Raw genomic sequence first — 21,764 nt, forward strand, 5'->3', positions numbered from 1 at the left:
AATTAAGAGAAAGGTAAAAGCCCAGAGGCAAAAGGTAGACAGGATAATATAAGTTAAGAAAAGCTGGCAAGAAACAAGCCAAGCTAAGGCAGGCAATCATAATTAAGAATAAGCCTTTGTGTGTGATTTATTTGGGAGCTGAGTGGCGGGGCACCCCACCAAAAGAGTTAAAAACAAACAACAGCGGGTGGAACCCCCTCTGGGTAGGTGGTCCTGTGTGGTTTAAGAAAACAGAGTGAAGCTGGTGGTGGTGGTAGCGGTGGCGGCGGAGGCGGCGCACGCCTTTAATCCCAGCACTTAGGAGGCAGAGGCAGGTGGATCTCTGTGAGTTCGAGGCCAGCCTGGTCTACAGAGCGAGCTCCAGGACAGTCAACAAAACTATACAGAGAAACCCTGTCTTGAAAAAAACAAAAAGGAAAAAAAAACCAACCAAACAAACAAACAAAAAAAGAAAGGGTGAGCAAGCCATGGGAAAGAAGCCGGGACACAGTATCCCTCCATGGTTTCTGCTTCAGGTACTGCCCCCAGATTCTTGCCCTGACTTCCCTCAGTGATGGGTTGTGACCTGGGAGTTGTAAGCTGAAATAAACCCTTTCTTCTCCAGGTTGCTTTTGGTCGTGGCCTTTAGTACAGAAATAGAAAACAAACTAGACATGGGAGCCCTTGGCCTGTAAGTAATGTAAAAACTGTAAGTAATCAGTTCCTTGTCATTATAAATTACCCCTTCTCAGACACTGTTACAGCAACGTGAAATGGACAAAGGCAGCGATTTCGGGGGAGGGGTAAAAATACAGTGCATATATCAGTTCCTTATCACAGTTACCAAATATTAGCCTAACAAGACGGCGCTTAATGGAAGAGGGCTTGTTTTGGCTCATGGTTTGAAGAGGCACAATGTGCCATGGCAGGGAAGGCATGGTGATGGGTGGCTCCTTGGTTGTGGGAGCATGTGGTAGCTGCTTATTGTATGGTACCAAGCAAGAAATGGATCGGGGAGGAAAGGGGGTTGGGGTATATGCCCCAAGCCCCACCTTTCTGGTAACCTCCTTTCTCCAGCTAGCCCCCACACCCTAAGGATTCACAATCTCCACAAACAGTGCCACTACGCGGGGGCCACGTGCTGAAATATATCAACCTGTGGAGGCACGTTTCGCATGGAAACCGAACAGTGTACTACCAATATCTGCTTGGAGCTGTGGCTTATCTTCTCATCTTAACCATGCCCTGAGATGAGTGGGGATTTTAAGTCTTGATTAAGGCCCTTTAGTGCTTTCTGAGTGTTCTATCTGGAGATCAGTAAGATATTTTACCCCGTTTTCTTCTAGAAACTTTACAGTCATTACACTTTGGTCTGTGGTCCATTTCAAATTTGATTCTAAGATTAAGTTTTTAACATACATATTTTCTGTATATGGCACATCCCCCCGTACACTATTTGGTTTACTTGGTAACTAACTCTGTTAGATGTTTAGGGCAATGCTCAATGGGTAGGGACAGTTGAAGTCAGTAATACATCATTCTCAGTACCTGACAGACAGTCAGATAAAAACAACTGGTCACGGACATGACCTCATTGCCATAATCAAAACATTACATCAGCGAATGAAGGGCGTGAGTTTGACTACATCACAGATGCAGTTCAATGCTCACAGGACATCTGCTCAAACACAATGCTAGCCATGAAATGTCTCCTCAAGGCTTAAAAGATTAAAATCATATACTGCTAGGGCACAGTAGAAAGAAGCCTTACTTGTATAATGAAATATAGTTATGTGTTTATAAATGTATTTACATAACAATAAGGAAATCTCTAAATGTGTAATAATTAAGCCTAACTTTTCTTGGTATACCATGGGTCAAAGGACTAAAAGGGAAAGTCCCGCATTCCCACCTGTGGGCTTACAGACGTGGGGGTGTGTGAAACTACAACAGACTGGACGGGACTTGAGCCAGCCCAACTCCTTTCTGACCAGCTTCACCCCAGGCCCTTGCCTGGTGCCATCCTTCTTGGTGTTATTGCCAGCCCTGAGTCTGGGGGCTCGTTCACAGTCTTGGGGAATGCTGTGTGCTCTTCACTCCTGCAGAAAATGCCATAGTACAGACCTGTTTCCTCTCAAAAAGTTGTTTAGAAAATGTCCTTCACGTTTCTAGTCCGGGCATTCTTTGAGTAGCTTATCCAAAGGGTCTTCCATGGAGTCAACGGGAGTGTCTTCCCGGTGTTCAGACAGGTCTGAGAGAGCGTTTGGAAACAACACGGTCCATTTCTGTAACGTTAGCGAGTGCTGCTAACAACTGTGACATGTCGCGGTACCTAGACTTCTCCCCTCAGAGTAGTCAGTCTGTTTGATTTTACAGAGAAGCCCCTAACTACAGAGTCCATCGGCTTTGTGGACACTTAATGCGGAACAAGTATCTCTTTGAACTCATTCTGTAGTTAGTTGAGTGGGCTTAGAGTCTCTAAGAAGTCGGGCTTGTCCACAGCTCACATAAAGGTTTGTGCTGAGCAAGTTCAACTGCCCAGAAGGGCCCTTCCAGAACACCCCAGCACTTTTCTATGCAGACACTGGCGGGCCTTTTCCTATCACCATGGCCCACAGTGTGATGCTCCACAGCGCCACCCATCCAGATCAGGCACCTGGCAGAGGCTGGCTAGGCTCTCTCCAGCATGGCTTGCTGCTTTAGCAAGTTAGTTGTGCAGGGACTCAAGTCCTGAAAACAAGAGCCTCCTGGCGACAGGCAAGCTGTAAAACGGCCTGGAGAGGTGGTGAGCTGAGGTCACTGTTGGTCTGGATTTCTAGCTCCTGTACTTGGAGGGACTAGGAGCAGCTGACGCCGACCAGCCGGGACGGCCTAGGCAGGCGGGCGCGGCTCAGGGAGGGTGGATACTCCACGTCGGATGGATTGGCCTCCTGGTGTCAGGAGGGGAGGACTGCAAGGAGCACTGGATGCTGGGGTCATGGTAGGTGTAATATCTGCTCTGCACCCCCTCCCTGCCCATGGTACCCAAGATGGGAGAGGTGGACAGGAAGAGGCAGAGGATGCTTGAGTCACGATGGGTGTGGTATCCGCTCTGTGCCCCCTGCCCATGGGACCCAAGAAGGGAGAGTTGGGCAGGGAGAGAAGGATCAAAGGTGGGGTGAAGTGCAATTCAGCGCCCCCTGCCCACAGGAGCCCAGGTCGGGGATCTGCAGGGAGCAGCAGATGCTGGGGTCACGATGGGTGGAGTGTAAAAGTGTCTTGTGTTTCCCGCCCGCGCCAGCGCAGCTCCCGGAGTCCCAGAGAGGGCGGATGCTCGGGAGGCTGCTCGGGAGGCGCGCACTCTGGCCCCGCGCCACTCCCCTAAGTGATCAAGCGTCTGAGGGGAAAAAAAGCGCCCACTCCGAGGCACTGCGAGCCGGTGCCCTGCTCGTGCCTTCTCTACCCGGGAGCGCCTGGCAGGCAGCATCTCTCCCACGCGCCCAGCGGCGATGGGCATTGGACTGGGGGCGGGGCGGGGAGGGTTGGGGGAGGCAGGTGGCCACGTGGCCTCGCAGGAATGCGCGGGCGCGAGGGCCGGGCGCGTCCCAGGAACGGGCAGGGACGCTGGCCAGTGGGCACCAGGCACGGCCCGCTCTGGCCAATCACGGCGAGGTGGGCGGGGCTTCCCCGGAGGGCGGGGTGGGAGCGCATCGCGGGCGGGGCGCGCGCGGGGGGCGCCGGACAACTAGCGGACGCAGACGGCGGATGGCGCCCGGCCCCTCGGTGAGTGAGCACGGCGACCCCCTCCTCGCTCCCCAGGCCGCTTGCGCGGGCTGCTTCTTTGCTTTAAAAGTTGCACTTTTGCCCAGCTTCCCAAAGTAGCTAAACCCCACCCAGGGGTTGCGGGACCAGCGCGCACAGTGACACAGATGGCAGCGAATAGCCAACCCCCGCTCCCCGTGTCCCCTCCCTCCCCCACCAGTTCATCCGCTGTCCCTGGCACAGGACAGCAAGGAACTCCCAACTTCAGTTTTAGTTGCCCCCAAACCCGGTCGGTATTCCTCTCTCTGGGCCCATCAGCCCCTACACCCCCACCAGACTTAGCAGTGTCTCTAGACTCAGGGCAGCAAGAAGCACCCCCAAATGTGCAGGTGGCCCCTAGGCACAGACAGAAGCAGGCGGTCTCTCAACATTGAGGTGGCCCCAGGCATGGGTAAGGCATCCTGCAGCCCTCTATGTCAGCGGGTATCCCTAGACACAAGGCCATGAGAAGCCCCCCAACGTCGATGGGTGTCCCTAGACACAGAGCAGTGAGCAGCCGCCTAACTTCAGGGAATGCCTTCCCTAGACACAGACAGCAGTCACTAGCCCCTAGCATCATGGATGCCCCGTAGCCTCAGGAGAAAGCCCTAAGGCATGTGCAATAGTGACTTGCAGTCTCTGGGCTGGAGATTTGGGGTGAATTCACAGGGCGCTGGAATTGCCTGGGAAATGTCAGATTGGGGCGTTTGAATGGAGATGCTTAGGATCCTGATGTCCACTTTAGGGTGAAGGTGACTGCTGTTTTTTGTTTGTTTGTTTTTAATTTTTTTTTATTTGCCGCCCACCATTGCTCAATAATCAAGCTCTTGGTCTTGGTCTGATGTGCAGTAAATAAAAGCAGGTGTCTGGGCCTGGGACACTCTGTGGGACCCCATGTTTTGAATGCAGAAGGATGTTTGGCCTTTAATGAGTATGCCAGTTCCCAGAGGGCAGTAGACAGTGTTTGGTGTGGACTCCAATGCAGGGTGCGTCTCAGTTACAGCTTACTAGTCAGTGTTGGCGCTTAAGTTGAGGCTAGCCTGGGCTACAACAGTGAGACCTTTCATATAAACAAGGAGGCAGGGCTGGGGTGTGGCTCAGAGGCAGAACACTTGCCTGGCAGGCAGCAGGCTGGCTTGGATCCCCACCCAGTAAGTGCCAAATAAATAAATAAATAAATAAATAAATAAATGCATAGATAAAGTTTCGAAGGCTTAAATGAGAATGTCTCCCACAAGCTCAGACCCTTGGATTCTTAGTTCCTAGTTGGTGGGGGGTTTGCGGGGCCTTGAAGGAGGAAGTATGTCCTTTGAGGTTTCAAAGCCACGCACCATTCTGGATGTATTCTTTTTTGCTGTATGCTTGTATGCGCGTAGCTCCAGGAATGAGCTCTCTCTCAGCTTTCTCCTCTAGCCGCCACACCTGCGGCCATTGCTCCCTTCAGTGATGATGATGGACTTGCATCCCTTAGGAACCACATGGACCTTTCCTTCTATACCACAGCAATAACAAAGTAACTAATAACATACATATCTCGAATCTCTGTTTTACCAAAAAATAACTTTTATCAGAAAAGATCACTGAGGGTTATACTTAGTATCCTTAGATGCATACCACTCCTTTCCAGCTCCAACTGGGCTTCCTCTCATTTCGTTGGCTTCAGTATCAAACACAAGTTACAACCTTGTGGGAAGTCACTGTCCAGAGTTAGACAGTGAGTAGTAGTTCATGGCTTCTCAGAGGGAAGAGTTGCTGTGTTGGGTGACGCCCGTCATTTCTTAGCTTCACCATACAGCCCAGTTATTGACAGAGGAGTTTTAGCTTCTGAGGGGTGAGGTAAAGCCGGTTACTGGAAATGACTGTTTGTTTTTGAGGAGTTTGGATTAGAACCATGTCATCATGCTCGCACAAGCTCTATTACTACACACCGCGGCCCTCTTTATCTCTTAGCGTTTGGATCTTCTAGATTCATCGAAAGTATTTATCAAAGCACGCCTTGGTGTTTTGATGTGCTGCTGCTTCTGGTGAGTCTGGGAGCAAGCGCTGGCAGTTCTAAAGGGTGGGGAGAGCTGTGTGCCTGGGCCCTAGGTTACCTGATGGAGTCACTACAAGCCCTGCGGCTGTCCACTCTTGGCTTGGTACTGCTCCCGTGTGAAGTCTCTGGGAAGCAATATGTATAACCCCCCCCCCCCTCAATACCAGGAAGTGTTCTGTGTTCACCAGAGACAAGTGAAAATGCAGCAACTGTGGCTGTTGTCGTCTGTAGATAACAGCATAAAGCCATTTTCATAATTGAAAGAAACCCCTGTTGTACAATACGTCATTCTTTAATTGCACGACTCAGAATAGTAAGTACACAATGGAAGGTTGTGTCTGGAGCTAGGCAGAGCATATTGCCATTCATTCCTGAGTACAGTTTGCTTGGGTGGAGAGGTAAATAGGCAAGGCTGGGTTAGACAGAGTGGGATGCACCGTTAATTATTGTTGGGGCAGAGCTACACGTCTTATTAGCTGTGCTCTCTGGAGACGTGAGTTGGGGACAGTACATTGGGGTGGGTGTTCTAGGACCGACAGCTTGGAAGGGTCTGAAATGAATTGAGAACTGGTGTCAGGTGATCCGTGAGTATATCTGTGGACAGGTAGCAAGGTATTGGCCTTGACTGTGCACAGGACCTGGGCTGCACCTTCTGGAGACGGGCAACAAGTATAGGAACATGCAGGGTACAGTGTACCTTACGAAGGTCCTGCCATCAGCCCCTTACCTGAGTGCACCCCCTTCAGGGTCTTCTGCCTGACCCCACTGACCTGGCCTTCCATGGGGGCGGGGCCTGGATGCTGACTTTTGCCTCTTTCTGTGTGTGAATTTTGAAATCTTGATTATGAAACAGAGCAGTAATTTTTCATAGTGCTGTGGTCGACCTCTCTCCACCTTTGCCATTTCTTGCTTTTCCTTGTCACGTTAATGTACACCTACTAGCAGAAAGTGGTGTCTGTGGGCTGTTCCATTTTTTACAAGACAATGGGGAAGAGGTAAAATGTTTTTCAAAAGTTGTGAGGTTTAATGTTTTCACCTTCCCTATGCCACCGTCTGATATGGGAAGTGATTTGGGCTGTAAAATACAACACGAAAAACTGTGTAAAACCAGGTACATATTCACATCTCATGACTGGGGCGGCCGAGGCAGGAGGATGTTGAGTTTGACCTTAGCTCTGGCTGCATACCAAGACTTTGCAGTCCAACGTAGAACTGTGACAGTCATATGAAGGATCTTGTAGGGGAGCCGTGGACAAGTGTGCCTAGTGGGTAGAATGTGGCTCTTGCGCACGGCTGTGGTCTGGCTTAGGGCAGTGTCCTGCAGAGGAATGTGGTGCTGATTGGCCCAGGCCAGGCTGCAGTCCCCAGGAAGGGCAGACAAGTGGATCTGAGCTGCGACAATAAGAGCAGAAGCAGCTGAAGCCCTGGACCTGTCCATGCCTTGCTGCAGAGAACTGGCTGTCTCCACTGGGCTGCTCTCCTGAAGGTGTGGGCAGCTTTAGACACTGAGGTCTGTTTTTCTTTGTGGGCGTGGCTGGTGGGTGTTTTCGACCTTCCCCTGACCCTGTGACACTTTTTTTGCAGTGCTGGGGATTGAACCCAGGGACCTTGCACATGCTGGGTGGGTGTCCTACCACCGCGCCACAGCTCCATCCTGATGTCGTTTCTTTTTTTTTTTGTTTTTGTTTTTGTTTTTTCGAGACAGGGTTTCTCTGTGTAGCTTTGTGCCTTTCCTGGAACTCACTTGGTAGCCCAGGCTGGCCTCGAACTCACAGAGATCCGCCTGCCTCTGCCTCCGCAGTGCTGGGACTAAAGGCGTGCGCCACCATCGCCCGGCTTGTCATTTCTTTTTAAAGACAGCATTGTGGACGTTGCCTGGAGATACAGCACTGAAGAGAAAGTTCTAGAGTACTGTCCGGATGATGTCTGAGCTGGTGTCGTGTCTCACTGGTGTGGATAAGTGAGGCTGTATAGGAAGTCGGGGTAGTGGCTCACATGTTGAGTGCAAGCATCCGTGCGGTAGAGACGGGAGGGTCACTTCAAATTTGAGGCCAGCGGAACTGTTAGTGAATTCTAGGACAGGCTGGGTTACAGCGTGAAACCCTTTTCTTTCTCTCTGTTTTCTTTCTTTCTTTTTTTTCCGAGACAGGGTTTCTCTGCGTAGCTTTGCGCCTTTCCTGGATCTCACTCTGTAGCCCAGGCTAGCCTCAAACTCACAGAGATCCTCCTGGCTCTGCCTCCCAAGTGCTGGGATTAAAGGCGTGTGCCACCACTGCCCGGCCTATGAAACCCTTTTTGAAATAAACAAAACAAAATAAAAGGAGAAAAGACATGGGCGAGACCAAGGAAACAAATGTTTATGTTTGGATTTTTTGATTGGTTGGTTGGTTGGTTTCAGTGCTAAGGCTTGTGCCAGCTGGCCAGGTCCTTTGCCTACTTACTGTTTCATTCTATTTATTTGGTCTATTTTTTTAAAAAAAGGAAAACAGAATCATGATTTCAGCTTGGTTTCTGGCTTTCTTTAACGAATTTAAGAATAATGAAGTACTCTTTGGTGCTCATTTTGTTAGTTGTAAGCTCAGGATTGGAGGCCCAGTCTTTGGAGAGGATAAACCGTCTGGTACCGGCATGGTGAGGCAGCGGGCTGACCCGTAAGGCCAGGGCTTGTGTCATACAGCGGTGTTTCCACTTGGGCCCTGATGGTGATGACCGTGGTGACCCGATGGTGAGGACCAAGTGTGGACTGTCCAGAGGATTTCATAGTCCAGCGACTCCATGTCTGAAGGCCTGGGTTTGTGTATGAGAACCCATGGAGTGTGTCATCGCAGTGTGTGGGCCCAAGTCTGGCTGGGTCAGGGGGTCACGTGGGTGGGGTGCTGTTGAAGCCCTGCAGAGAGGAGCCTTTCTGTGTGGGCTTGGCCAGTTTGCTTCTTGGCACTGGCCTGCCTTCTGGCTTCAGAAGAGACAAGAATATTGATGCTTTGCTCGAAGCTCTTGACTCAGTGGGGTGGGGGGTGGAAGCAGCCCATGGTGAGCGGAGTCACAGAGCTCAGGTGGGTACCACCAGCTGCATCAGAGAAACGGAGGGGCAGAGCTCAGGTGGGCACCGCCAGCTGCATCAGAGAAACGGAGGGGCAGATCTCAGGTGGGCACTACCAGCTCCATCAGAGAAATAGAGGGGCAGAGCTCAGGTGGGCACTACCAGCTCCATCAGAGAAACAGAGGGGCAGAGCTCAGGTGGGCACCACCAGCTCCATCAGAGAAACAGAGGGGCAGAGCTCAGGTGGGCACCGCCAGCTCCATCAGAGAAACAGAGGGGCAGAGCTCAGGTGGGCACTACCAGCTCCATCAGAGAAACAGAGGGGCAGAGCTCAGGTGGGCACTACCAGCTCCATCAGAGAAACAGAGGGGCAGAGCTCAGGTGGGCACCGCCAGCTCCATCAGAGAAACAGAGGGGCAGAGCTCAGGTGGGCACCGCCAGCTCCATCAGAGAAACAGAGGGGCAGAGCTCAGGTGGGCACCGCCAGCTCCATCAGAGAAACAGAGGGGCAGAGCTCAGGTGGGCATGCCAGCTGCATCAGTCAGAGCCAAAGACTGAACTCTCCCATTTGCTTCTGAGAATGTCAGAGGGACACAGTTAGTCTCCACTGACGGCCCAGAGCCGAGGATCTGAAGTGGAAGAATGCAGGGAAGCCTGGGGCCCTGGCCTGGACGGGGCGGGCCCTCTGCTTTTCGGGATAGAGTCTAGACATGCAGGCTTTGGATGACCTCACGGGAAGGCATGAAAGGGGCAGTGTTTGTCAGGCAGCGCAAGCGATTGGGAAACTAATCATAGGTACTCGAAGCGAGGAAGGGAGGTTAATGTCTTCCAGGATGAGCGGTCTCCTCAGTGATTCTCGGTGGAGGTGGGAGGGCTGTTTCTGAGAAAGAGTCTCTTCCGCCCTCCATTGTGTCTAGACAGAAGGTCAGCAGAGGGTGGGACGTGCGGTGAGGCCCACAGGGAAGAGGAGGAAGCCGCCTGAATTTACCTGTTGTCACCTTGGGAGGTTTTCAGTTCTGTACCACGTGCTGCGTTTTGCAGATGGCTCACCCCACTGTCCTTGGTGAGCACCTCTTCTTTTAATTAACCTTTTTCCATACAATAGATTCTGATCATGTTTTCCCCATCCCAGCCCCTCTCAGATCCTCCCCACCACCCTCCCCACCCAACTTCATGTTTTTTCTCTCTCTTTAAAAAAAAAGGGGGGGGGGAGAAAATCAAAACAAATAAGAAACGTGTGAGACCAAAAAAAAAAAAAAAAAAAAAAAAGGCAAAACAAAAATGAAACAGAAAGCTAAAACAAACAAACCAACCATAGAGTTTGTTTGGTGTTGGCCAACTACTCCTGGGCACCGAACCAAGCCTGGAGTGTGGTTGATACACCCAGTGACACTCTACTGGAAAAAACTGATTTTTCCTTTTGCCAGCAGGTATCAGTTGCAAATGGCTGCTTGGTTAGGTGTGGAACCCTGGGTTTACTTAGCCCTCTCAGGACCGGCTTGACCCTGTGCAGGCCTCTGTGAATTCATATGTGCACCAGCGTTATTGTGTCTGGATGACGCTGTTTCCTTGGAGACAGAGTGACAGTTGTGGAGGTTGGAGTAATAACTCTGTAGGTAAGAGCAACCGAAAGCCAGGACGGGCGTTAAGCGGGTCTGTCCGTGTTTTCACAGGACTCTGCATTGACCCCGCAGGGGAGAAGCTGGAGGCAGGAAGGCCCATTCTGAGTTGGTCATAGTCACTGACCAGGTGTGGGTAGTGCTGGCCAATGGTCAGCCAGCCTTGGGAAGATGGGAAATTGAAACTACCTGCTTTGCTCATGGATCTGGACCTGGGTCTAAGAGAAAGAGGAGAATTGGGGGTGACGGGGGGGGGGTTCTGTTTATCGAGAGAGGAAGACACCAGCAGGAGGTCAGGTGCCCAGGTTTGGATTTGAGCTGTCCATTGGATGCCTTCCTGAGGCATGGGGTGGGTAGTTCCCTTCAATATCACAGTACTGCGTGCGTGGTCTTAGGCATACAGCTGGTCCTGAAGCTGCAGGCGTGTGGAATCACTCTGGGCTTCAAAGAGTCAGAAGAGGGTGCAGAGAGAGTGTGGCACCCGGAGAGACCTCCCCAAGAGAAGTGTGCAGGAAGGGAGCCTGTTGATCCATAGAGGTAGGCCTCTGATGGCCAGGCTAGGAACAGGTTGCTGGTGGCTGCAGAGATAGTGTCTGAATGCCGGCAGCTGGTTTGTGGAGAGAGGAGAGTGGAGAACGACCCTTCTCCCGAGGGCCCTACGTGAGAGACCACACGGCCTGTTTCCTCCACCTGGGCAGAAGGAACAGAGGAGGGGTATCCCAAGCGCCTTTACAGCGATACCTGCTTACGGATGGTGGTGCAGACCCCTGAGAGTCCCACTAGAGAGGACACACTCCTCTGCAGGATGCGGGGTTGGGTGTCTTGCTCCACAGCTGAACTGGACAGGTGGGACAGGAACAGGATGCTCTTAATCCATACGGGGATCCCTAGACTCCTGCTAACAGCCACCAGGCGGGCAGGATTCCTCAGGCTGCACTTGAGTCTGAGTCTACACAAACAATGGAGGAGAGTGGACATGACTACAGGGCCATCTGGAGGGTCACTTACGGCCTCACAGAGTCCAGCTAGGGTCTGAAGCTCAGCTTCGGCTCCACCACGTGATAGTCCTCCTGTCCTATCCTCAGTCATACAGACGTCCCGGGGGTGCTGCTGTCCTCCCAGACCCCCTGCAGACCTCACCCCTGTACCATACCTGGATCCCTTCGTTCTGAAAGGCCCACCATGTCCTGAACAGGAACTCCAGGCCGTCCACTCCCAAGTCACAGCAGCCACCCTCCCCCTTGATCATCAGCCTTCTCGGTCTGGTAGGTGCCTTCCCACAGTGCTGGGCGGCTCAGTTCTAGGGAGCCATGTCCGTCCCCGGCTAGGGCAGCACTGTCCCACCCGTCCTCACTGTCTCTCCTTCCATTAAGGAAGTCTTAGTTGGGCCCGGTGGACCTGAGCCTCTCTAGAGAGGAAGTCTCCAAGCACGTGACAACCAGGACACCCTCTCTTCCTTGCTGGCGTCCCAACACGTTAGGTGTAGAAACAGACCGCAACCCCGGATAGTTTCAAAAGTTTGAAGAATTGTATGTGCGAAATCACGGGGCATCCCCATGGTCAACAGCGACTTGGGGGAGTTTTCTTTGTCTCCCCTGCTCCCCTTCTTATCCTCCCTCTGCTCGTTTGGGATGGTTTGCTTTGAATCCTGGCTTATTCCCTGGTCAGGTCATGAACTTCCCATTTCAGTTCTGTACCTTCCTGGACTAGGCCTGCCTGGGGCATTACAGGCCATGGATAACCAAGGGCTGATATACACTGTTCTAAGGGCCTCACAAGAAGGCCAGAGAAAGGCTTGTCCCCAGAGGCTACCCAAGCAGCCTGCGTGGGCACAGACGGTCAGTTCAGATGGTCAGCGCTCCTCTGGCGCCTGCTCCCTTCTGCAAGAGACATTCTGCTCTGTTGTTTTTCTGAGCGTAATGTCATCCGGTCTCCCGAAGAACATTTGCAAAGGCATTACCCAGTCAACATGAAATTATAACTGCATAGACGTTTAGATGACAACATACAGTTTGGGTTTTTGTTTATATGGCATGAGTCTTTGAGGCATTATTGGTTTGTGTCATCTGTGGTCGCAATCCGGGCATGCCTTGGGGCGCCCAGGCCGCCAGCCAGGCTCCAAGGGAAGGTACTCTTTGACGGTAAAGCACCATCCTGGCGTGTTGATCTTCAAGTTCAATAGGCTCTAGCCTGGATGCCTCCTCCTTCCTGACTCCCACCTCTGCTGGGAGCCTCTGGGGACGTTCTGTGTGCAGAACGTACATTGCTGAGTTCAACGAAGGAGGTGATGCAGGCCAGCCAGCAGCACAGCTCGGGTGCCTGGCTGGGGCTGTGCTTGCAGCCCGTCATTCTCTGTCCTCTCGGACTCGGGTTCTTGTGAGGGCCGGAGGGATCAGGCAGGTGGATGCAGTGGGTCTCTGAGCTGACCTGGACTGTTTGGAGTTTGAATGGTACATACGGTAACATGGCTGGCTGAGTCCTGAAGGATGTATATTCAAGAGCCATCCCTGGAAGCTGGACCAGGACGTCCCGGGAGCACAGTGGCTGCAAAGGCCTGAGGCAGCCTTGGGGGTCTTTGCATAGACTGCAGCAGTAAAGACACAGGCTGGCAGGGAGCCCTCCTGGTGCATTCATTGGTCATCAGCTTTCTCCAGCGTGCTGAGGCTGTCTCCTCAGGCTTACACCGGACTAGGCCCACCAGCTGCACCCCTCTAGCTATGGCCTACCTAACCTTCACCCCCATCTCAGCGGGAGCCTCCGCAATGTCCGCTTCACCTGGAGCATGTCCAGAGTTGTGTCTCAGCCTGTGAATAGGGCTTTGTTCTTAGGGATTACTTAACACAATATTTCATGTCAACAAGTCCAGGTGAGTTCCTTCCTGCATTAGCCATGGATTCTGTCAGGCTGGGAGCAGAGAAGGGCAGAGAGGCTGAGGCAGTGAAAGCATTCCCGGGAGCGCCATTTGCAAGACAAGAAGGGATTAAGTGGAAAGCACCTGGCTGGGGCAGTGGGCAGTGCCAGCCATGTGAGTGGGCGGTGCAGATGGCTGGGTTAGCAGACTGTGCTGGCTGGGTCACTGGCTGGCACCAGCTGGGTCAGTACAGAGTGCTGATGGCTGGGTCAGTGGGCAGTGCTGATGGCGGGGTCACTGGCGGGGTCAGTGGGCAGTACTGATGGGGTCACTGGCTGGGTCAGTGGGCAGTATTGCTGGCAGGGTCACTTACTGGGCCAGTGGGCAGTGCTGATGGCGGGGTCACTGGCGGGGTCACTGGGCAGTGCTGGTGAGCTCAGAGACACACAAAGCCAATGCAGGGTGGCTTTGCTTTCCTCTAGAGCCCCCGGGCACTGCCGCCTGCTCTGGTTTCTAGCTGGCCTCTGTTTCTTACTGGCGCTAAGCGATGCCGTCAGCCTGGGTTTATCTCATGACACTTTCAGGTGCCCAGTGGCCACGCACGCTTCTTTGGTCCCGGTCTTTCTGGACTGCAAAGAGTTCGAAAGTACCTACTGATTGCCCTCATCTGCTCCACAAGGGCATGAGGCCCGGGAAAGGCGTGTCCCAGGGCCGGATCTGCGTTCACAGAACACAGCTCATTGGTGTCCATTCTTTCATGAGACCGGCTGAGTCCTCAGCAGCCCGAGTCCTCAGAACCCTAGACCTGTTTTGGCTCCCGGAATAAAGGCAAGGACGAGGTCACGTGAGCTCCAGGAGATGGGGCGGTGTTCGTTCCAAGCAGCCACGTCCTTCTTTTGGGGAGGTGGCGTGGAAGTGGTCAGCGTCCCTCTCCCAGGGAGTCTCACACAGCTGTGTGTCCTTTGCTTCCTGTGGTTTCTCACCACTTACCAGGAAGAAGCCCTCCCAGAAACCCCTTTGTTCTTACTGTTGAAACCCTCGGATGCCCAGCCGATACCAGGCAGGTTGATGGGTGGAGGAGGGTCAGCACGGGATCGGGACATCAGTCACAGATGTTGCCTAGCAACGCAGCACCGTGCACATGTGGACCCGGCCAGGGTGCCTCACACTGAGACGTGCATTTACCACATGCATGGGGTGTCTCACCTACAGCCCCTCCGAGAGAGATTCTGTCACCTCGAATCTTGCCCAGGTCTTGTTGGCCGGCAGAGGGCTTTGCCTCTACCCTAGGCTCTGGACCTTCAGGCTCTACACCTAACAGTCGCCCTCATTATAGCCCTGGTGTATCTTGCAGATCCTCAAGCTCTAGTGTCTTCATCTGAAATAACAGGGTCTGTTCTCAGAGCTGGGGTGCGGTTATTCTCTCAGCGGTAAGTCCGTCAAGCCTGGCTGTGGCTCACCACATGTATGGCAGAGAGAGCCAACACCACAAGTGCTGTGTGGTGGTGGGATGATGCGGGTTCCAGAGCTGAGACAGCAGGTGCCCACTGAAGAGGCCTAGCCACTCGGGTAGGCATCTACGCAACTCTAGTGCTCTTGAGGGTAAGATGGAGCCACATGGCCGTGCATGGGGGCAATGCAAGAGGCGTATAACAGAGAGCACATTCGAGCAAGGTTGGCAGGCAGACAGGGACTCTGTATACTGGCAGATGATGGGGCTTGGCATGGGCAGCCAACTGGTCTTCATGAGAACATGGTCTGGCTTACTGGAAATGCCAAAGCCAACATCAAGCCTGCTAATTAGGGTGAAAGAATTCACTGGGCTGGTTTGGCATCTTAGATGTTGTGAGGTGCAAAGCTTTGCGCTCTCTCTCTCTCTCTCTCTCTCTCTCTCTCTCTCTCTCTCTCTCTCTCTCTTTGCCATTGGGCAGGAAGTATGTGGAGAGCCCGTGGCTGAAGAGGCAGGGGTGCCACCCACCGGGCATTGCATCCACCTGTCCGACACTGGAACAGAAGCATATGGAGAAGATCTCAAAGCAGTTTGCTTTTCTTCCCACTGTTCTGGTGGAACCTAGGGAGGGTGATGAGTGATTCACAGAGGGATCCAGGGCTGGTGTTGAGCTGTCCCAAGCAGGATCCAGGGCTGGTGTTGAGTGGTCCCAGGCAGGATCCAGGGCTGGTGTTGAGTGGTCCCAAGCAGGATCCAGGGCTGGTGTTGAGTGGTCCCAGGCAGGATCCAGGGCTGGTGTTGAGTGGTCCCAGGCAGGATCCAGGACTGGTGTTGAGTGGTCCCAGGAAGGATCCAGGGCTGGTGTTGAGTGGTCCCTGGATGAAGCTAGGATGGGTATTGAGTGGTTCGGTGTGGGTCAGACTACCCTTCTCATAAAATACTGTTTCTCAAGTTCAGTTTTTTAATATATGTAGAGAATGAAGCACAGAAAATAAAGACAGGACAGAAACACACCCTGTGGAGCTTGGCCCTGCTGACTCCAGAGGTAGCTAAGAAAATGTCGGTTTTGTTCCTGATGAGGAACAGGTTTTACAAAAAACTATTGTCAGCACAAAACCCCAGCTTTCACCTCGAAGGGGATAAGAGAGATTAGTCTGGAGCCAAATACGAACGATCGTGGCTGGGAGCAGAACCATGTCCCTGTGTGGTAGCCGTTTCCGGAAGTGTTTTATAGTAACAACACCGAGCACTTGGTTACCTCAGGTAGGTGAGTTACAGCAAAGAGGAGGAAGCTCCTCTGGGCCTCTGATGTTGTCCGATGACATTCTTAATCTTTGGGGTGGTGGAGGCTCGGGATCTGTCTTAGTCAGTGTTCTGTTGCTGTGAGGAGACACCATGACCACGGCAACTCTTATAAAAGGAAAACATTTAATTGGGACTGGCTTACAGGTTCAGAGGTTTATGTTGGTAAAATCGGCGCTGCTCATGGCTGGCCGCGACCTGCAGCAGCCGTGCCGGCGGTGGAGAGTGCTGGTCGGAAGAATCACAGGCCATAGTTACCTTTTAGAGCTTTATTGGGAGGAGGCGGGGCAGGGGGAGGAAGAGAGAGGACAGACGGAAGGAAGGAGCGGAAAGGAAGAGAGGGACGCACAGGGGACCCACCCGCTTTTTAGGCTGATGACGTAATTAAGGACAGAATCCTTACATCCTAGACTTTCACTTATTATAAAAAAGAAAGCAGGTAGATGGGAATAGGGGCGTTGTTCCTCTCAAAAAGTGCTTCCAGCTGACTTTTGGACGTCGGTTGGTTCTTGGAGGAGTCTTCTGAGGTAGACAGGTGTTGTGGGATGCTGTCTGTCATCCATTTGCTCTGGAGACATGTATCCCTCTTGGCTGTGGCTGGGAACTTTCTGTTTGACAAGATGCTGATGATCTCTGGACTCCAGTTCTGTGGTGGTCCTGTACCATTGGCTGAACAGTGAGTTAGAACAGGGATGGGGGAGAAGCAGCCGGCGACAGCAGAGAAAAGCTCGTGGTGCATGAGAATTTATTTTTTGGAATTAGGGACAAGGCAAAGATCAGGCACCTGTCTGTATGCACGTGAGAATGAGTGGGTGGAGTTAAGGTGAGTTAGGGCGAGTCGTTAGAAACCCAAGCCCGCCCATTGGAGCCCGCCCCCTGCCGGCCGAAGTCAGACAGAAAAGGTTGCCCTGGCAGACGCAGAAGTGGGGAAGGAGAGGGGTTCAGAGCTTTAGTAGAAAGCTTGGCGATAACTTGGAGATAAAGTAACTCTTATTTGCCCGTTCGCTGGCAGAAGTTCCCACGACGCTGTTATGCGGCCAGGTTTACCAGTGCCCGCCCCTATCCGCCAATGTATCCGCCCCTTTGTCCCACGGCTGTAGCTGAGAGAAAAATAAAAAAATTAAAATAACAAACCGGGATCAGACTACAATCTTGGGCGTTCCCAAAGAGTGGAGAGAGATCCATGAATCAGCTCAAGTCACCGTTCCTCTTCGTCAAGGGAAGGTGAGGGCTTGGCTGTACTGCAGTAGGTCCACCGTTGAACCCTAGACACCATTGTGCCTGCAGTTGCCAGCACAGCCCGAGGACAACCCTAGGGTGTCTGTCGAAAAGAATATAGCTCAGACTACAGCCACAAGAACTGCAGACTCACTGTGGTGAAGAATCAGGGCGGTATCAGTAGTGGTAGCTGTATAGGGTCCAGCAGAGGCGAGGGTCACGCGCGTTCTCGTGGTCTTGCTGGATCAGGGAGGAAGCAGCAGGCGACTGCAGTCAGCAGGTCCTCGGTGGTTCATTCCGGGTTTCAGCACCAATGTTGGTTAAACAGCGTGCTCCTCGTGGCTGGCCGCTGCCTGTGGTGGGTGGCCATGCTGATAGAGGAGAGTGCTGGAGGAGAGTCACGTGCCATGGTTACCTTTTTAGAGCTTTACTGGGAGAGAGGGGGAGAGGGAGAGAGAGAGAGGACAGGCGGAAGGAGGGAGCAGAAAGGAAAGAGAGGGACGCACAGAGGGCCCACCCGCTTTTTAGGCTGGGACGCCATCGCAGGCTGATGACGTAATTAAGGACAGAATCCTTACAGTTTAGTCCATTGTCATCATGGTGGGAATCACAGTGGCGTGCAGGCAGACACGGTGCAGGAGAAGGAGCTGAGAGCTCTGCATCTGAACTGGCAGGCAGTGGAAAGAGAGAGTGACACTGGCTTCGGAAACCTCAAAGTCCAGCCCCCATGCCACACTTCCTCCAGCAAGGCCACACCTCTGATAAAGCCACTTCCTGTGAGTCTATGGAGGCCCTTTTCATTCAAGCCTCCACAGGGTCTGTTCTGTATTTACCTCACAGTCACAAGGATGGTGTGTAGGTCACACACAGGGAGGGTGGGGACCGGGGAATGGCTGTTTAGGGCCCAAGATAGCCCAAGATAATCATGCCCTGGACTTGGGAGTATTCCAGCTCTCCACAGTCATTGATGTTCCGATCAGTAAGCAGCCATGCAAAGTGTTGATTGTGGCTGCAGCTCTTCCCATGGGAACTTCACTCAACGCTGCTGAGGTTTTGTTTGAAGGAAGAGGAGAAACTGTCGGGCTTATGTGTTGACTTCTCCCCCTTAGAACATGGCGTGAAATCTAGCAAAGACCTGCTGTGGTGTTGGTCGAGAGGGCTCTGGCCAGGGCCTCGGGTTCCAAAACAAATTCCTGGCCATGGTTCAAGGTGAAGTCCAGCGCACTGAGAACCCTTTGTTTGTGTTTTGCTCTGGATTGTCCCTTCTTGGGAGATTTGCAAGTGTTTGCAACTAATAGATGGTAAGTGCTGTCATTACAGCTGGGAGTGACGGCGGTGACCTCTTTCCTTGTTACAGGTTGTTTCTAGAAAGTCCCGAATGGTGTCTCCTGCGAAGGTTTTTTATGCCAACTTGATGGACAATGTTTCTGCTTGTAGGGGCTCCTGTCCCCTGGTGCTGACCAAGCGTGGAGAAAGGAGGCGAGGCTGAGCATGGACCAAGGAGAGCCTTCACCTCCTGCGCCTGCAGGTAGGGGATCTGCCTCCTTAGAGGTGTCCCTGGGGGGCTGGAGAGATGGCCCAGTGGTTAAGAGCACTGGCTGCTCTTCCAGAGGACCTGGGTTCAGTTCCCAGCAACCACATGGTGGCTCACAACTGTCTGTGACTCCAGCTCCAGGGGATCTCATGCCAAATGCACATTAAAAAGAGGTGTCCCTGAAACCTGTGGTCCTCAGGAGTTCTGTGGACTCCAGCTTCCAGAATCACTAAATTGCTACTGCTTGGCATGGGGCAAGAAAGAGAAGGTTGGTATTGTGGTATAGATGGGACCTGAGATTTGGGCTTTGCCCCTGTGGTACAGCGATATACCTGGGTTCCAGGGAGCTGGCTGCCTGTGTCCCAGCACGTGACATGTTTTCAGCATCTCGGCTTCCGTGAGGTTTCTTTTGTTTGATCCAGCGCTGGCCGTACCTCAGGGTGTGTGCCGTCCATATTTGGGGATAGGCTCAGCCTTCCAGTCGTGTTCCCTCCGGAACTGGCAACCTCTTGAGCACTGGGGGTGGACTGGGGCAGTGTTCTCCCCGCATCCTTCCCCTGTGGGCAGCTCAAGGCCAACCTGGGCGTCCTCTTCTACCTGCTCAGTTGGCGGAGACAAAAGGAGGGGCCTTTGGTTGGTTTCTCTTGAAGATTGTCTGTCAGAGACCCCCACTACCCACCCACCCTGCAGATGGAGAAGGAGGCAAGGTCTGAAGGTTGGGGTGAGCTGTGGCTGTGAGGCAGCGTAGCCACATGAGGCTGGCCGTTATCCCGCTGTGTGTCCAGTGCCCTGCGGGTGTGGGCTGAAAGGGGCTGACCTTTGTCACACTTGGCTCTGGCCCTCCTGTCCCACTGTCGGCTGCCTGGGAGCCCTGGGCCTGTGTGGTGACACATGGGGGTCACCAGTAACACGCGTACAGCTGTTTCCAAGGCACATCTAAGACCTGGAGACACCGGGAAGGACCCAGGTCGTGAACTGGGTAGATAGAAGGTTCCAGTGCAAAGTCAGTTACACTGCCACCCCAAGGGGACTCCCATGTGGGTGAATATTCAGGCTAGAAGCTCGTTTGCTGGGGTTTGCTCCACCCAGGAAACGTAGGCTATGAAAGCAAGTCCCAAGCCATCTCTCCACGAGGATTTATAGGCACTAACAGTTGCTGGTGGGGGAGAGAGATTTGATTTTCTTCAGTGGTATACAACCTGATGAAGCTCACTGGATCTCTCTCTTCTCTCTCTCTCTCTCTCTCTCTCTCTCTCTCTCTCTCTCTCTCTCTCTCTCCTCTCTCTCTCTCTCTTCTCTCTCTCTCTCTCTCTCTCTCTCTCTCTCTCTCTCTCTCTCTCTCACACACACACACACACACACACACACACTCACTCACTGGAAAGTATGAAGAGGAGGGGCCATCAGTCATCAGGAGTGAGAAGGAGAGGAGAGAGGATGATGAGAGGGGTGGGTATCATTGCGTGACATGACCTTGACCAGGAACAGCTTCATTCTGTTCATTCAGACCACGGGTTCGAGCACGGCAGTGAGGATATGAGTTAGAAACCTCCTCTATGGGGGGTGGGCCGACCCTCTGAAGGCAGGACTTCTGCTGTCTTTTCAAGGAGGTGCCAAGTGGTCTTGGACTGGGAAGGTGAGAAAGGAAATGGAACCTCAGTGAGGTCCAGCTTAACGTGGGACGCCACCTACCTACCTCCGTTGTTTTGTGTAAAGAACAATGTTGGGGTACAGCTATGTGGATGGGGAGACATTACCTCTTCCAGAACTCTGAAATAACTTCCAGAGCCATCCAGGCTTCTCATCCTGGGGCTCTGTTGCTGCCATGGGGGCGGTCACTGAACATCTCCCGACTACTGATGGTCTTGGTTAGGCCAGTTGTGCCCAGCTGTGGCTGCTGTTGGGCTCCCTGGTTCTGGCAGGCTGCAGGCTCACATTGTAATGCTCGCCTTTCCATCAGCCACACTTGGCTGCTGAAAGGGTCCCCCCACCCCCCACCCCCAGTTGGATGAGCAATCTCCACCCCCAGTTTACTTCCCTATAGGGGAGAAATGCACGGTGCACACTTTGGAGGCGGAGGGGGGGGTAACACTCCACCACTAGGCCAAGGTGTACATTTTTTGTCACGTAGGCCCTCGGCAGACTGCTGTGCAAGCTCTCGTGCCTTCCAGAAGCTCACTAGCACAGCCCTCAGCTTCCTGTTACGTTTTTTCCCCTGGGAACTCTGGCTTTACACAGTCTTGCCACGTTTGCCTTGGGGTGACCTGGACAAACCCACTGGTCTGTTTTGCTTGTTTACGTGCCGGTCTGCATCCTTCAGACCTGCGGGAGCCTCTCCGGCCCCAGTGTGAGGTTCAGCAAGGCCAGTAAAGCCTTAGACTGGTCCCACCGCCCCTGCTGAACCAGCCTCTTTCTCAGCTCTCCTGTGAGCACAGTCCTCTTTGCCCAAACACGGCTCTTCTTGCATCTGGTGGCTCCAGTGATACTTACCCTCCAGGTGTCTCCCAGGCCCTGATACTCATGAGGACCTCAGCCAGCAAGAACCAAGAGTGCCTAATGGCCCATGAGCCAGTCCACCAAGGACCGATTTCCCTCATATTGCCTCAGGACACTCAGATTTTGTTTCCAGGAGGCATGAGTGGTTTTATTGCTAGGTTTCTCTGCTTCCACGGCCCTCAGCTTGATCCCATCCACCACCACGTCCCACAGCTTCGCAAGCCATGCTCTTGAAGGCTCCTAGCCTGAAAGTCGTTGCCAGTTCAAGCCGTTCAGATGCTGAGTCTTGCCTGAGTTTAATGGTTTCCAGGCTGTGCCATCACTGGGGCTCCCATCATCAAAGATGTTCCTCTTCCTCTGTGTTGAAAGTCAGATCAGAGGGCTATTAGCATTTCTGTCTCTGTGCTGTCGCTGTCTGGTTCTACCTGTGGGCTCCCAAGATCTCCAACCCCAGGAAGGG

General features: G+C 52.9%; 1 protein-coding gene across 1 annotated transcript in view; it reads left to right on the top strand.

The window, feature by feature from the left end:
* The first annotated feature begins 2,666 nt into the window (after positions 1-2,666).
* Positions 2,667-21,764, top strand: part of Arhgef10 (Rho guanine nucleotide exchange factor 10) — an 86,056-nt gene continuing 66,958 nt past the window's right edge. The window contains exons 1-2 of the mRNA XM_037211892.1: positions 2,667-2,959; positions 18,712-18,802. Of these exons, the coding sequence (XP_037067787.1) occupies positions 2,897-2,959; positions 18,712-18,802 (154 nt within the window). The 5' untranslated portion in view covers positions 2,667-2,896. The remainder of the gene's footprint in view (positions 2,960-18,711; positions 18,803-21,764) is intronic.

The sequence above is a fragment of the Peromyscus leucopus genome, chromosome 17 (assembly GCF_004664715.2).
Source record: "Peromyscus leucopus breed LL Stock chromosome 17, UCI_PerLeu_2.1, whole genome shotgun sequence".
In the NCBI taxonomy this organism is placed as follows: Eukaryota; Metazoa; Chordata; class Mammalia; order Rodentia; family Cricetidae; genus Peromyscus; species Peromyscus leucopus.